The 14,387-nt window shown below is 40.8% G+C and overlaps 1 protein-coding gene across 1 annotated transcript in view; it reads left to right on the top strand.

The window, feature by feature from the left end:
- The window catches only part of LOC109890418 (inactive dipeptidyl peptidase 10-like), a 34,948-nt gene extending 22,684 nt beyond the window's left edge, over window positions 1-12,264 (top strand). The window contains exons 10-26 of the mRNA XM_031824360.1: window positions 3,187-3,284; window positions 3,834-3,957; window positions 4,075-4,113; window positions 4,326-4,433; window positions 4,589-4,680; window positions 4,844-4,891; window positions 5,129-5,250; window positions 5,575-5,622; window positions 6,168-6,266; window positions 6,958-7,027; window positions 7,295-7,489; window positions 7,915-7,969; window positions 8,057-8,153; window positions 8,441-8,499; window positions 11,177-11,273; window positions 11,398-11,471; window positions 11,827-12,264. Of these exons, the coding sequence (XP_031680220.1) occupies window positions 3,187-3,284; window positions 3,834-3,957; window positions 4,075-4,113; window positions 4,326-4,433; window positions 4,589-4,680; window positions 4,844-4,891; window positions 5,129-5,250; window positions 5,575-5,622; window positions 6,168-6,266; window positions 6,958-7,027; window positions 7,295-7,489; window positions 7,915-7,969; window positions 8,057-8,153; window positions 8,441-8,499; window positions 11,177-11,273; window positions 11,398-11,471; window positions 11,827-11,967 (1,566 nt within the window). The 3' untranslated portion in view covers window positions 11,968-12,264. The remainder of the gene's footprint in view (window positions 1-3,186; window positions 3,285-3,833; window positions 3,958-4,074; window positions 4,114-4,325; window positions 4,434-4,588; window positions 4,681-4,843; window positions 4,892-5,128; window positions 5,251-5,574; window positions 5,623-6,167; window positions 6,267-6,957; window positions 7,028-7,294; window positions 7,490-7,914; window positions 7,970-8,056; window positions 8,154-8,440; window positions 8,500-11,176; window positions 11,274-11,397; window positions 11,472-11,826) is intronic.
- Window positions 12,265-14,387: the final 2,123 nt, after the last annotated feature.

The raw sequence follows: 14,387 nt of genomic DNA, 5'->3' as shown, positions 1-14,387 counted from the left end.
AAATGGCCCAGACAAAACAAAGATGTTAAGCTAGGGCAGACATCCAAATGATCCAGAGATGTTAAGCTAGGGCAGACATCCAAATGGTCCAGACAAAACAAAGATGTTAAGCTAGGGCAGACATCCAAATGGTCCAGACAAAACAAAGATGTTAAGCTAGGGCAGACATTCAAATGGTCTAGACAAAACAAAGATGTTAAGCTAGGACAGACATCCAAATGGTCCAGACAAAACAAAGATGTTAAGCTAGGACAGACATCCAAATGGTCTAAACAAAACAAAGATGTTAAGCTAGGACAGACATCCAAATGGTCCAGACAAAACAAAGATGTTAAGCTAGGACAGACATCCAAATGGTCCAGACAAAACAAAGATGTTAAGCTAGGGCAGACATCCAAATGGTCTAGACAAAAGAAAGATGTTAAGCTAGGGCAGATATCCAAATGGTCTAGACAAAACAAAGATGTTAAGCTAGGACAGACATCGAAATGGTCCAGACAAAACACAGATGTTAAGCTAGGGCAGACATCCAAATGGTCCAGGCAAAACAAAGATGTTAAGCTAGGACAGACATCCAAAAGGTCCAGACAAAACAAAGATGTTAAGCTAGGACAGACATCCAAATGGTCCAGAGATGTTAAGCTAGGTCGGACATCCAAATCGTCCAGAGATGTTAAGCTAGGACAGATATCCAAATGGTCCAGAGATGTTAAGCTAGGGCAGACATCCAAATGGTCCAGCGATGTTAAGCTAGGACAGATATCCAAATGGTCCAGAGATGTTAAGCTAGGGCAGACATCCAAATGGTCTAGACAAAACAAAGATGTTAAGCTAGGGCAGATATCCAAATGGTCCAGCCAAAACAAAGATGTTAAGCTAGGGCAGACATCCAAATGGTCTAGACAAAACAAAGATGTTAAGCTAGGGAAGACATCCAAATTGTCTAGACAAAACAAAGATGTTAAGCTAGGGCAGACATCCAAATGGTCCAGGCAAAACAAAGATGTTAAGCTAGGACAGACATCCAAAAGGTCCAGACAAAACAAAGATGTTAAGCTAGGACAGACATCCAAATGGTCCAGAGATGTTAAGCTAGGTCGGACATCCAAATCGTCCAGAGATGTTAAGCTAGGACAGATATCCAAATGGTCCAGAGATGTTAAGCTAGGGTAGACATCCAAATGGTCCAGCGATGTTAAGCTAGGACAGATATCCAAATGGTCCAGAGATGTTAAGCTAGGGCAGACATCCAAATGGTCTAGACAAAACAAAGATGTTAAGCTAGGGCAGATATCCAAATGGTCCAGACAAAACAAAGATGTTAAGCTAGGGCAGACATCCAAATGGTCCAGGCAAAACAAAGATGTTAAGCTAGGACAGACATCCAAATGGTCCAGACAAAACAAAGATGTTAAGCTAGGACAGACATCCACATGGTCCAGAGATGTTAAGCTAGGTCGGACATCCAAATCGTCCAGAGATGTTAAGCTAGGGCAGACATCCAAATGGTCCAGGCAAAACAAAGATGTTAAGCTAGGACAGACATCCAAATGGTCCAGACAAAACAAAGATGTTAAGCTAGGGCAGACATCCAAATGGTCTAGACAAAACAAAGATGTTAAGCTAGGACAGACATCCAAATGGTCCAGACAAAACAAAGATGTTAAGCTAGGACAGACATCCAAATGGTCCAGACAAAACAAAGATGTTAAGCTAGGGCAGACATCGAAATGTTCCAGACAAAACAAAGATGTTAAGCTAGGACACATATCCAAATGGTCTAGAGATGTTAAGCTAGGACAGACATCCAAATGGTCCAGAAATGTTAAGCTAGGGCAGACATCCAAATGGTCTAGACAAAACAAAGATGTTAAGCTAGGGCAGATATCCAAATGGTCCAGACAAAACAAAGATGTTAAGCTAGGGCAGATATCCAAATGGTCCAGACAAAACAAAGATGTTAAGCTAGGGCAGACATCCAACTGGTTGAGACAAAACAAAGATGTTCAGCTAGGACAGATTTCCAAATGGTCCAGAAATGTTAAGCTAGGGCAGACATCCAAATGGTCCAGAGATGTTAAGCTAGGACAGACATCCAAATGGTCCAGGCAAAACAAAGATGTTAAGCTAGGGCAGATATCCAAATGGTCCAGAGATGTTAAGCTAGGACAGATATCCAAATGGTCCAGGCAAAACAAAGATGTTAAGCTAGGACAGATATCCAAATGGTCCAGAGATGTTAAGCTAGGGCAGACATCCAAATGGTCCAGAGATGTTAAGCTAGGACAGACATCCAAATGGTCCAGGCAAAACAAAGATGTTAAGCTAGGGCAGATATCCAAATGGTCCAGACAAAACAAAGATGTTAACCTAGGGCAGACATCCAAATGGTCCAGACAAAACAAAGATGTTAAGCTAGGGCAGACATCCAAATGGTCCAGGCAAAACAAAGATGTTAAGCTAGGACAGACATCCAAATGGTCCAGACAAAACAAAGATGTTAAGCTAGGACAGACATCCAAATGGTCCAGAGATGTTAAGCTAGGCACCAAATGGTCTAGACAAAACAAAGATGTTAAGCTAGGACAGACATCCAAATGGTCCAGAGATGTTAAGCTAGGTCGGACATCCAAATCGTCCAGAGATGTTAAGCTAGGACAGATATCCAAATGGTCCAGAGATGTTAAGCTAGGGCAGACATCCAAATGGTCCAGAGATGTTAAGCTAGGACAGACATCCAAATGGTCCAGGCAAAACAAAGATGCTAGGACAGATATCCAAATGGTCCAGGCAAAACAAAGATGTTAAGCTAGGACAGATATCCAAATAGTCCAGGCAAAACAAAGATGTTAAGCTAGGACAGATATCCAAAAGGTCCAGGCAAAACAAAGATGTTAAGCTAGGACAGATATCCAAATGGTCCAGAGATGTTAAGCTAGGACAAATATCCAAATAGTCCAGAGATGTTAAGCTAGGACAGACGTCCAAATGGTCCAGGCAAAACAAAGATGTTAAGAAGATAATAACCTGTGAGGTCATTTGAAACATTGATTGTTAGCCTAGTTTATAATGAGTTGCTGAATATCCACTGTTCATGCACCTTGGTTTGAAAGCGGTGTAGCAACAATATTTGTTTTTCTCTGAAATACTTAATAATTGACCTTATGAGGATCTGTTTGCTGACAGGCTGGCCAGCCCAACCCTACAGTCAGGCTGTTGGTGGTGAACCTGTACGGTCCCACACACACTCAGGAGCTGGTACCACCTGATGGCCTGAGAGGAAGGTGAGGAAGACACATCATTCTGGCAGCCCCTTAGTTCTTTTAGTGTGCATTTGTAATTGTTGTGGTGCCACCAGGCTTGTCAGGTTATTCTTTGCATGTTATTTCTTTACTAACCGTTATAACCAGTATACGACCATTGAATCTGCATGGCTGCATGTTTAATTGTTTCCAGGGGCAGACTGGGACCAGAAATCGGTATTGTCATTTCTAACACACCGGCTAATTTTTTCCTTGAAATCCCCACACCGGTCCATTATATTCCTCAAGGCCCCCACATTGGCCCATTTTTCCCATCGAGGCTCCAATTATTAGCCTGAATGGTTTCATTTTGCATGAAAAATCCAGGTTAAAGAGGCCCATAGACTAATAATGAACCAGCCTATCTGGCATTTGCCCAAAATGCCAGAAGGCCAGTCCGCCCCTGATTGTTACAGTGCATGTTTGATCAAGTTCCATTCACAAATACACAACCATCATTCAGAAATATGATTCAAATGGCCCGGAGAAGTAGTTGCTATACATCTGAATATGTGTCTGACGTTGACCCAGAGAGCACTATGTGAGTATGGTGAAGTGGATCAGCAACACCCATGCAGCGGTTCGATGGCTCAACCGGCCCCAGAATGTGTCCTTCCTCACTGTGTGTGACGCCACCGTCGGATCCTGTGTACAGGTGGGTTTTTTCCTTCATCTATGCTAAGGTGGTCCTCCCTAGAAAAGGGTTTTATTGGCGTCGTCTGTGTCGTACTCCATGTTGGATCTAAGACGTGTTCCTTCACTTGAATTTCAGAAACATGAGGAAGCTTCAGATCTCTGGCTCACCAGACAGGTAAGTTGAAAAGTTATGAAAATGTTATTATAGAAAATGTTCTATAATATTAGCAAATTCATATTTCCATCTAGTAACATTTTATTTGAATGCTACTGTGGGCTTGATGTGGTCCGCATTGTGCTGCAATTTTAAAACTATTGTATCTATATGCTAATAGTAAAGAGGAAATTGATGCACTTTGACTGGTCCTTAAAATCCAATGTCCTCAGAACCAGAAGCCAGTGTTTTCAAATGACAGGAGCAGGTTTTTCCTGACCATACCGGTGAAGCAGGGGGGACAAGGAGACTTCCATCATATTGCCATGTTCACCAAATCGGTGGGTGCTGTCATACTCCAATTCTGAAATACACCCTGGTCATCTTGTCATTCTCCAGCTTTTTCAGGGCTCACTTTGTGTCTTAAAAAAAAAAAAACATTTTTACATGTTTTTATCGAGAGGAGAAAAAAAAATCACAATTTGTCTTTTCTCAGTTCAGAAGTGATCAAAATGATGTCCGTCACTTGACGTCAGGCAACTGGGAGGTGACCAAGATATTAGCTTATGATGAGGGGGAGCAAACCATGTAAGTCTGGAGAATAGGAGAATAAATGAATGTCATATTTTGTGTTACAGATATGAGCTCAAACAAGTGTTTTCAAACATCTCTTCTGTTGAAACTATCCTATTTGTAACTGTAGATGATTGTACTTGCCCTGGTTAAAGTCATTCTGCTTTCACCTATATAGATATTTTATCAGTACTCAAGACTCCCCACAAAAGAGACACGTGTACAGGTGAGAAATTATTCCAAAACGTTTTCCCCATCAAGAAATGCGCACGCTGTATGTCGAAAACATTCTTCTCAATAACACCAGACATTTCAGCTACATTCTAGGAGCTGTTAGCCCTATTCAGCTACAGTGTATCTTACCCCATCCGTATTGCATAGACATAATACATTGTTGAAATGCAATTATCTCAAGAATGCGAAGAAGTGCTTCAACAAACCAACACACAAATCCCTCTTTCAGTGCATCTACTATTGGTCTGTTCTCTCAACGATGTTTGACCTGTGAGGTGAACCAGGAAGCATGCGCGTTCTTTGATGCAGACATCAGCCCGAACAAACAGCATGTTATTCTACAGTGTAAAGGTAAGGTCTGTGCTTTTTCCTTCTGGATATCAATTCAGCCAAATACAGCTGTATGTAGTAAAACACAACCTGTTCTGGGTAATGTCTGAGACATGGTTAGGGAGTAATTATGCCATGATGTATTTTATGATACAGTAGCAGATGGCGCCTGGGTCTCCGAACCACTGCTTTAATAAGTATATCCCGCGGGTGACGTCGTTGGGCTCACATAGTCTAGGGTAGCTACGATACTACTATAAAACCATGTTAGGAAATCCTACTGAACCTTTGTTCAGTCTCAAAACGATGCCATGCAGTGTTGCTAGAGTATCTTCTGTTCCACAGGTCCCGGTGCTCCATCTGTGATGCTGCAGAGTTTTAATGATGGAAACAGTGAGTAATACTAAGTATTGATATGAATACTCGTGTCCTGTACTGTACTGTACTATTTCCAGTCTGTTTTAATGGTTCCTATTTCATATTTGGCCACGAGATTGTTGGCTGTGTTTCACATCGTGTGAAATACATTTTCAACAGCTGTCCAAATGAAATGTTCTGCCAAGGTTTAAATGAGCATCTGGGAAGTGTTTTTTTTTATGCAAATTGTATTGATTTGTCTTTTATATGCCTGGATGCTTTTCAATGATACTGAATATGAGGCATAATTGTACTGAAATGATGTGATTGGTGACAGTCTAAAACAAAGGATCACAGGACATGTGGTTTAGATGCAGTGGCCTATGTGAAGTCAGCCAACTGTATTAGAAAAATGTACAACTCAAATGAATGTGCTTCGTGAAACAATATGTTGATTGATTTTTCCATCACGTTTAATACCCCATATAATCGCTATCCTTGTGTCTCTTTACACGTAGTGTGTCAATGGTTACTTTCACACAATGGTTACTTTCACACAATGGTTACTTTCATCCTCACAGCTTACTTTATATTGGACAACAACATGCCTCTGAGAGCTGCCTTGGAAATGAAAAAGATCTCTAAGTCAGATGTCAGGGTTATTCCAAGTGAAGACTTTGGTAACTAACCATTTCTCTCTGTGTATATTTCTGTCTCTCTCTCTCTCTCTCTCTCTCTCTCTCTCTCTCTCTCTCTCAATTCAAGGGGCTTTATTGGCATGGAAACATGTGTTAACATTGCCAAAGCAAGTGAGGTAGATAATATACAAAAGTGAAATAAAAAATACAAATTTACAGTAAACATTACACATACAGAAGTTTCAAAACAATAAAGACATTACAAATGTCATATTATATGTATATACAGTGTTGTAACAATGTACAAATGGTTAAAGTACAAAATGGAAAATAAATAAACATAAATATGGGTTGTATTTACAATGGTGTTTGTTCTTCACCGGCTGCCCTTTTCTTGTGGCAACAGGTCACAAATCTTGCTGCTGTGATGGAACACTGTGGTATTTGTGGGCATTGTGCACATAGCCTGTCTTCTCTTGAGAGCCATGTCTGCCTACGGCGGCCTTTCTCAATAGCAAGGCTGTGCTCACTGAGTCTGTACACAGTCAAAGCTTTCCTTAAGTTTGGGTCAGTCACAGTGGTCAGGTATTCTGCCACTGTGTAGTCTCTGTTTCTGTCTCTCTCTCTCTCTCTCTCTCTGCTCCATAGTCTGTCGGTCACTTTTTTCTCTCTCTCTCTACAGTATATTGTTTATTTTAATAACTACTGTAATTCAGTATTTTCTTCCTCACAGAGCTGCCTTTGAAACTCACCTATCCACTTGACTTTTCTGAATCTCTTCTCTATGGCCTTCTTTTGATTGTGTAAGCATCGCTCCTCTTTCCTAGCGTTCTAACATAGTTACACAGTCTTCAGTACATTTTCATTCAGCAATACGTTTAGAACTGAGTACGTTACCTTGAGAACAAACACAATGATTTTCTAAGTCCATGATGTGAGATTATGCTTTCTTTAATTACGGGAATATGTTTTCGCATAATATGGAACTTTAAATTTGTCATCTTGTTTGAGAAGCTTGAATTAACCACACTCTTTCATCCCTCTCCCTCCCCCTACCGCCCCTCTCTTAGTGATGGTGGGCCTGGCAGTCAGTCGGTGAGTGATGAGTATGAGCTGGGTTGGGACTCGGTGCTGGTAAGTTGTGATGAGGTGATCGTGGCCAGGCTGGACGGCAGGGGGACAGGCTTCCGGGGCCTGAGAGTCCTGCAGCAGGTCCACCAGCGCCTGGGTACCGTGGATGTTCAGGACCAGATAGCTGCACTGGAGTATGTAACCTCCGACCAGCGTGATATATATATATCATGTATTTATTTACATATGATGGGATGTATAGAAATTATGGACAGTATATGGATAGAATATGTATATATATATATATAGAATATAGAATACAATACGATGCGATATACACTATTATATGATATGATACGATATGCAATATATAAGATGTAATGCTATATACAGTGAGGTGCGATGCCATACAATATGATATAAGACAATGCCATAAGACAGGATGTAATATGGTTCGACACAATATTTTCCCCTTTCCATTGAAATCCATTGAAAATGAATGTCATGGTTGTGCCCTCTAACTTCACTGTCAGTCATCTGTGTTAAAGCCCTCATGAAATGTCTGTAAAAATAATTAGTCATTCTGTTTTGGGTTGCATTTATTTTTTACTCATTACAGATACTTGATGACACTCCCATACATTGACCGCGCGCGGATCGGAATCTACGGAAAGGCAAGTTTAACTGCTGTCTTTCAGTTGATCACCATGCTTCACACTCACAGGCGTGTTCAACAAGTGAAGGTGTTCTTTTCTTTCCAGGGATACGGTGCTTACCTCACCTTGATGCTTCTGAGGTCCACTGCGCTGATTAAGTGTGCAGCTGCTAATTCCCCAGTGGTTGACTGGAAACTTTATGGTAAGTAATGTCTCCATGATCGTACCCTTTAGGTCAGTTTCCTTGACAGATTAAACCTAGTCCTGAATTGAAAAGCAAGCTGAATGGACAATCTCCATTGAAATAGGTTTTTGAGTCTAGGTTTAGGCTCAATCTAGGATTGGGTAACTGGTGCTGTGTGTTTTGTGTGAGTACATTTTCCACAACAAATTACATTAAATATTGTACAAATGTGATTATCAATGAAATTTGGAGATGAAAGAACTGAATACTTTTTTGAAATGTTGCGTACTTTCCTCCACATGAAGCTTCAGCATTTTCAGAGCGATACTTTGGCCTGACGTCAAAGAACGACAACAGATATCAAGTAAGTTGTTTATCACAGTCCATCTGTTGTTGTTATTGATGGTTTTCTATTTGTTGTTCTACAGTATATCACAGCAGATTGGAGAACAGCGGGAACTGTCACACTGAAGCGTGCGTGTGTGTGTGTGTGTGCGTGCGTGTGTGTGTTGGGTGTTCGTATTTATGTGTGTGTACATGCGCACATGTTTGTGTGTGTGTATGTTCATGGGCCAGGTATTGTTCATCAGTCAGAATAATAACTAGTGAAGCTGTACAACTTCCTGTGTGAGATTACTGTGTTATCAGTGAAAGTGTTCCCCTGAAAGTGGGTTGTTGGTATGTGGGCCACACAGTTCCAGCCATTTAATATGTAAATGATGCTGGTCCAGAGAAGTAGGTCAAATTGATCATAAATGAACAGCGGGGCATCACTCATACAGTCCTTAGAGGTAGATGGAAAAAGGCACGTTCTGTTAAGGATTAGCCCCTTTTTTCAATTTTCGCCAAAAATGACATACCCAAATCGAACTGCCCTGAAGCAAGGATATGCATTTTTTTCTTGGTACCATTTGAAAGGAAACACTTTTCGTGTTATTTACAACCTCATGCTAATCGCATTAGCCTACGTTAGCTTAACCATCCTGTGGAAGTGACACCGATCCCGAAGAAGATTTATAATGAAGCAACACACTGGATCCCCTGGGGTGTTAGACAAGTTTGATCCAGTCCTGTATTGTAGCCTGGCTCAACCAGACTGAACACTGTGCTCAGCATTGTTTGTGAAGTGAAGGAATAAGTGAGCAGTCTGATTTAACAAGGCTAATTGTTTAACGCAATCTTTTCACAACTATTTATTCAGTGCTGTGGTTGGTTTTCCCTCAGATATTGCTTTCTGTTCAAACCTGAGGTTTTTCGTGTATTCATGTGAATATTCATGTGAAAATTGATGTATATTGATGTGTATAGTTTATAGTGCATATTGATGTGTATAGTGCATATTGATGTGAATATTGATAAGTATGGTGTACACTACAGGTCAAATGTTTTAGAGCGCCTACTCATTCAAGGGTTTTCTTTATTTTTACTATTTTATACATTGTAGAATAATAGTGAAGACATCAAAAGTATGAAATAACACATAAGGAATCATGTAGTAACCAAAAAAGTGTTAAACAAATCAAAATATATTTTATATTTGAGATTCTTCAAATAGCCACTCTTTGCCTTGATGACAGCTTTACACACTCTTGGCATTCTCTCAACCAGCTTCACCTGGAATGCTTTTCCAACAGTCTTGAAGGAGTTCCCACATATGCTGAGCACTTGTTGGCTGCTTTTCCTTAACTCTGCGGTCCCACTCATCCCAAACCATCTCAATTTGGTTGAGGTCGGGGGATTGTGGAGGACAGGTCATCTGATGCAGGACTCCATCACTCTCCTTCTTGGTCAAATAGCCCTTACACAGCTTGGAAGTGTGTTGGGTCATTGTCCTGTTCAAAAACAAATGATAGTCCCACTAAGCACAAACCAGATGGGATGGCATATCACTGCAGAATGCTGTGGTATCCATGCTGCTTAAGTGTGCTTTGAATTCTAAATAAATCACTGACAGTGTCACCAGCAAAGCACCCCCACACCATAACGCCTCCTCCTCCATGCTTTACGGTGGGAAATACAAATATGGAGATCATCCGTTAACCCACACCGCATCTCACAAAGACACAGCGGTTGGAACCAAAAATCTTCTATTTGAACTCCAGACCAAAGGTCTAATGTCCATTGCTCGTGTTTCTTGGCCAAAGCAAGTCTCTTCTTCTTATTGGTGTCCTTAAGTAGTGGTTTCTTTGCAGCAATTCAACCATGAAGGCCTGATTCACACAGTCTCCTCTGAACAGTTGATGTTGAGATGTGTCTGTTACTTGAGCTCTGTGAAGCATTTATTTGGGCTGCAATTTCTGAGGCTGGTAACTCTAATGAACCCATCCTCTGCAGCAGAGGTAACTCTGGGTCTTCCATTCCTGTGGCGGTCCTCATGAGATCTAGTTTCATCCAGCTTGATGGTTTTTGCGACTGCACTTGAATACACTTACAAAGTTTCGTATTGACTGACCTTCATGTCTTAATGATGGACTGTCATTTCTCTTTGCTTATTTGAGCTTTTTTTGCTATAATATGGACTTGGTCTTTTACCAAATATGTCTATCTTCTGTATACAAACCCTACCTTGTCTCAACACAACACTCCAGGTGACTACCTCATGAAGCTGGTTGAGAGAATGCCAAGAGTGTGCAAAGCTGTCATCAATGCAAAGTGTGACTATTTGAAGAATATCAAATATAACATATATTTAGATTTGTTTAACACTTTTTTGGTTACTCCATGATTCGATCTGTGTTATTTCATAGTTTTGATGTCTTCACTATTATTCTACAATGTAGAAAATAGTCAAACTAAAGAAAAACCTGTTATGATTATGTGTTCTAAAGCGTTAGACCGGTAGTGCATATTTATGTGAATATTGATGTGTATAGTGTATATTGATGTGAATATTTATGTGTATATTGATGTTTATATTGATGTGTATACAGGGCTCATCTGTGAGAAAGACCTTGGTCTCAACATGACTCCTTGTCAAAAATAATGGTTAAAAAAAATTGAAAACCTTGAGGTTACACTGTCTCCCATATCTATTCTTTCAGGTTTCTAGAGTACTTCCAAATATGAAAGGGTTGCAAGGAAACATGATGAAAGGACCGCAAGGACCGGATTTTCTGTTGATTCATGGAACCGCTGATGGTAAATACCCTTTTGTCCAACAGAAATGGAAAATAGACCATCCTAAATCTGTCAAAATCAGTGATTGGTGTTGTATTCAAAGTCAATTTGCAAAACCAATTGGTGATTTTTGTTCTTTTCTCAGCAAATGTTCATTTCCAACATTCAGCAGAGTTGATTAAGCACTTGATCAAAATTGGAGCGAACTACACAATGCAGGTATGAGCCGTGATAAACAAATTTGAATGAAAATGTTGAATGAGTGATTATATAATGTGATTATTGAAATGATTTTGATTGCTAGCCAATATATTTTCACTCACCCACCACCTTCGCACGTACACACGCACACACACACACACACATATGCAATGCACACGCGCGCACACACACACACACACACATATGCAATGCACACACACACACACACACACACACACACACACACATTGAGTTACTTTCTTGTTCCTTCTAACTGATAGAGGAGTAACCACAATTCACTACAGAAATGACAGTCCCATTCCTGGACAGTACTATCCTGACTGACCTTGTGTTTGACCTTTGTTTGAGACAGCTCTACCCAGACGAGGGCCACTTCCTGTCCCTGCAGAGCCAGAAGCACCTGTCTGAGTCCCTGGTTGGCTACTTCAGAACATGTTTTCAGGACTTCAGCACACCGCTACCTGAGGAGATAGGGAAAGAGGATGATGACTGACAGGGTTGGGGTTAGACGATGACTGACAGGGCTAGGTTTAGATGGTGACTGACAGGGCTAGGTTTAGATGGTGACTGACATGAGGACGTGCAGGCGGGCCGTGTGTGGATCTGGGATCGCTTATGTTGAAGCAGTACAATGACTGCTCTGCCCTCATGAGGGATGTTTGCTGTTGATTAGGTGTCCAATGTAGGCAAGACATACAGTTGAAGTTGGAAGTTGACATACACTTATGTTGGAGTCATTAAAACTCGTTTTTCAACCACTACACAAATTTCTTGTTAATTAACAAACTATAGTTTTGGCAAGTCGGTTAAGACATCTACTTTGTGCATGACACAAGTAATTTTTCCAACAATTGTTTACAGACAGATTATTTCACTTATAATTCACTGTATCACAAATCTAGTGGGTCAGAAGTTTACATACACTAAGTTGACTGTGCCTTTAATAAACAGCTTGTAAAATTCCTGAAAATTATGTCATGCTTTGGAAGCTTCTGATAGGCTAATTGACATCATATGAGTCAGTTGGAGGTGTACCTGTGAATGTATTTCAAGGCCTACCTTCAAACTCAGTGCCTCTTTGCTTGACATCATAGGAAAATCTAAAGACATCAGCCAAGACCTCAGAAGAAAAATTGTAGACCTCCACAAGTCTAGTTCATCCTTGGGAGCAATTTCCAAACGCCTGAAGGTACCACGTTTATCTGTACAAACAATAGTAGGCAAGTAGAAACACCATGGGACCACGCAGCCGTCATACCGCTCAGGAAGGAGACACGTTCTGTCTCCTAGAGATGAACGTACATTGGTGCGAAAAGTGCAAATCAATCCCAGAACAACAGCAAAGGACCTTGTGAAGATGCTGGAGGAAACGGGTACAAAAGTATATATATCCACAGTAAAATGAGTCATATATCGACATAACCTGAAAGGACGCTCAGCAAGGAAGAAGCCACTGCTCCAAAACCACCATAATGTAACGGCTTTCTTCTATCTCCTCCTCGGACGAGGAGGTGTAGCAAGGATCGGACCAAAATGCAGCGTGGCTATTGCAATCCATGTTTATTAAATAATAAAGAAGCACGAACTTACAAAAACAATAAACGTAATGTGAAAACCGAAACAGCCCTATCTGGTGCAAACACAAAGACAGGAACAATCACCCACGAAAACACTCACAGAATATGGCTGCCTAAATATGGTTCCCAATCAGAGACAACGATAATCACCTGACTCTGATTGAGAACCGCCTCAGGCAGCCCTAGACTACTTAGACACCCCACAAAACCCCTAAGACAAAAACACACCACAATAACCCATGTCACACCCTGGCCTGACCAAATAATTAAAGAAAACACAAAATACTAAGACCAAGGCGTGACACATAAATTAGCCAGACTATGGTTTGCAACTGCACATGGGGACAAAGATCGTACTTTTTGGAGAAATGTCCTCTGGTTTGATGAAACAAAAATGGAACTGTTTGGCCATAATGAACATCGTTATGTTTGAGGAAAAAGGGGGATGCTTGCAAGCCGAAGAACACCATCCCAACCGTGAAGCACGGGGGTGACATCATCATGTTGTGGGGGTGCTTTGCTGCAGGAGGGACTGGTGCACTTCACAAAATAGATGGCATCATGAGGCAAGAAAATGATGTGGATATATTGACCCAACATCTCAAGACATCAGTCAAGAAGTTAATGCTTGGTCGTAAAATGGGTCTTCAAAATGGACAATGACCCCAAGCATACTTCCAAATTTGTGGCAAAATGGCTTAAGGACAACAAAGTCAAGGTATTGGAGTGGCCATCACAAAGCCCTGACCTCAATCCTATTGATAATTTGTGGGCAGAACTGAAAAAGTGTGTGCGAGTAAGGAGGCCTACAAACCTGACTCAGTTACACCAGCACTATCAGGAGGAATGGGACAAAATTCACCCAACTTATTGTGGGAAGCTTGTGGAAGGCTACCCGAAATGTTTGACCCAAGTTAAACACTTTAAAGGCAATGCTACCAAATACTAATTGAGTGTATGTAAACTTCTGACCCACTGGGAATGTGATGAAAGAAATAAAAACTGAAATAAATCATTCTCTCTACTATTATTCTGACATTTCAAAATTTTAAAATAAAGTGGTGATCCTAACTGACCTAAAACAGGGATTTTTTACTAGGATTAAATGTCAGGAATTGTGAAAAACTGAGTTTAAATGTATTTGGCTGAGGTGTATGTAAACTTCCGACTTCAACTGTAGCTGATGTGGGGTAATGTGATGTGTGTGTGTGTGTGTGTTTGGTTTGTGTGTGTGTGTGTGTGTGTGTGTGTGTGTGTGTGTGTGTGTGTGTGTGTGTGTGTGTGTGTGTGTGTGTGTGTGTGTGTGTGTGTGTGTGTGTGTGTGTGTGTGTGTGTG

Source organism: Oncorhynchus kisutch, linkage group LG5 (genome assembly GCF_002021735.2).
Source record: "Oncorhynchus kisutch isolate 150728-3 linkage group LG5, Okis_V2, whole genome shotgun sequence".
Lineage (NCBI taxonomy): Eukaryota > Metazoa > Chordata > Actinopteri > Salmoniformes > Salmonidae > Oncorhynchus > Oncorhynchus kisutch.
Note: the sequence above shows the minus strand (reverse complement) of the source record. Positions and strands in the feature narration are given on the sequence as shown.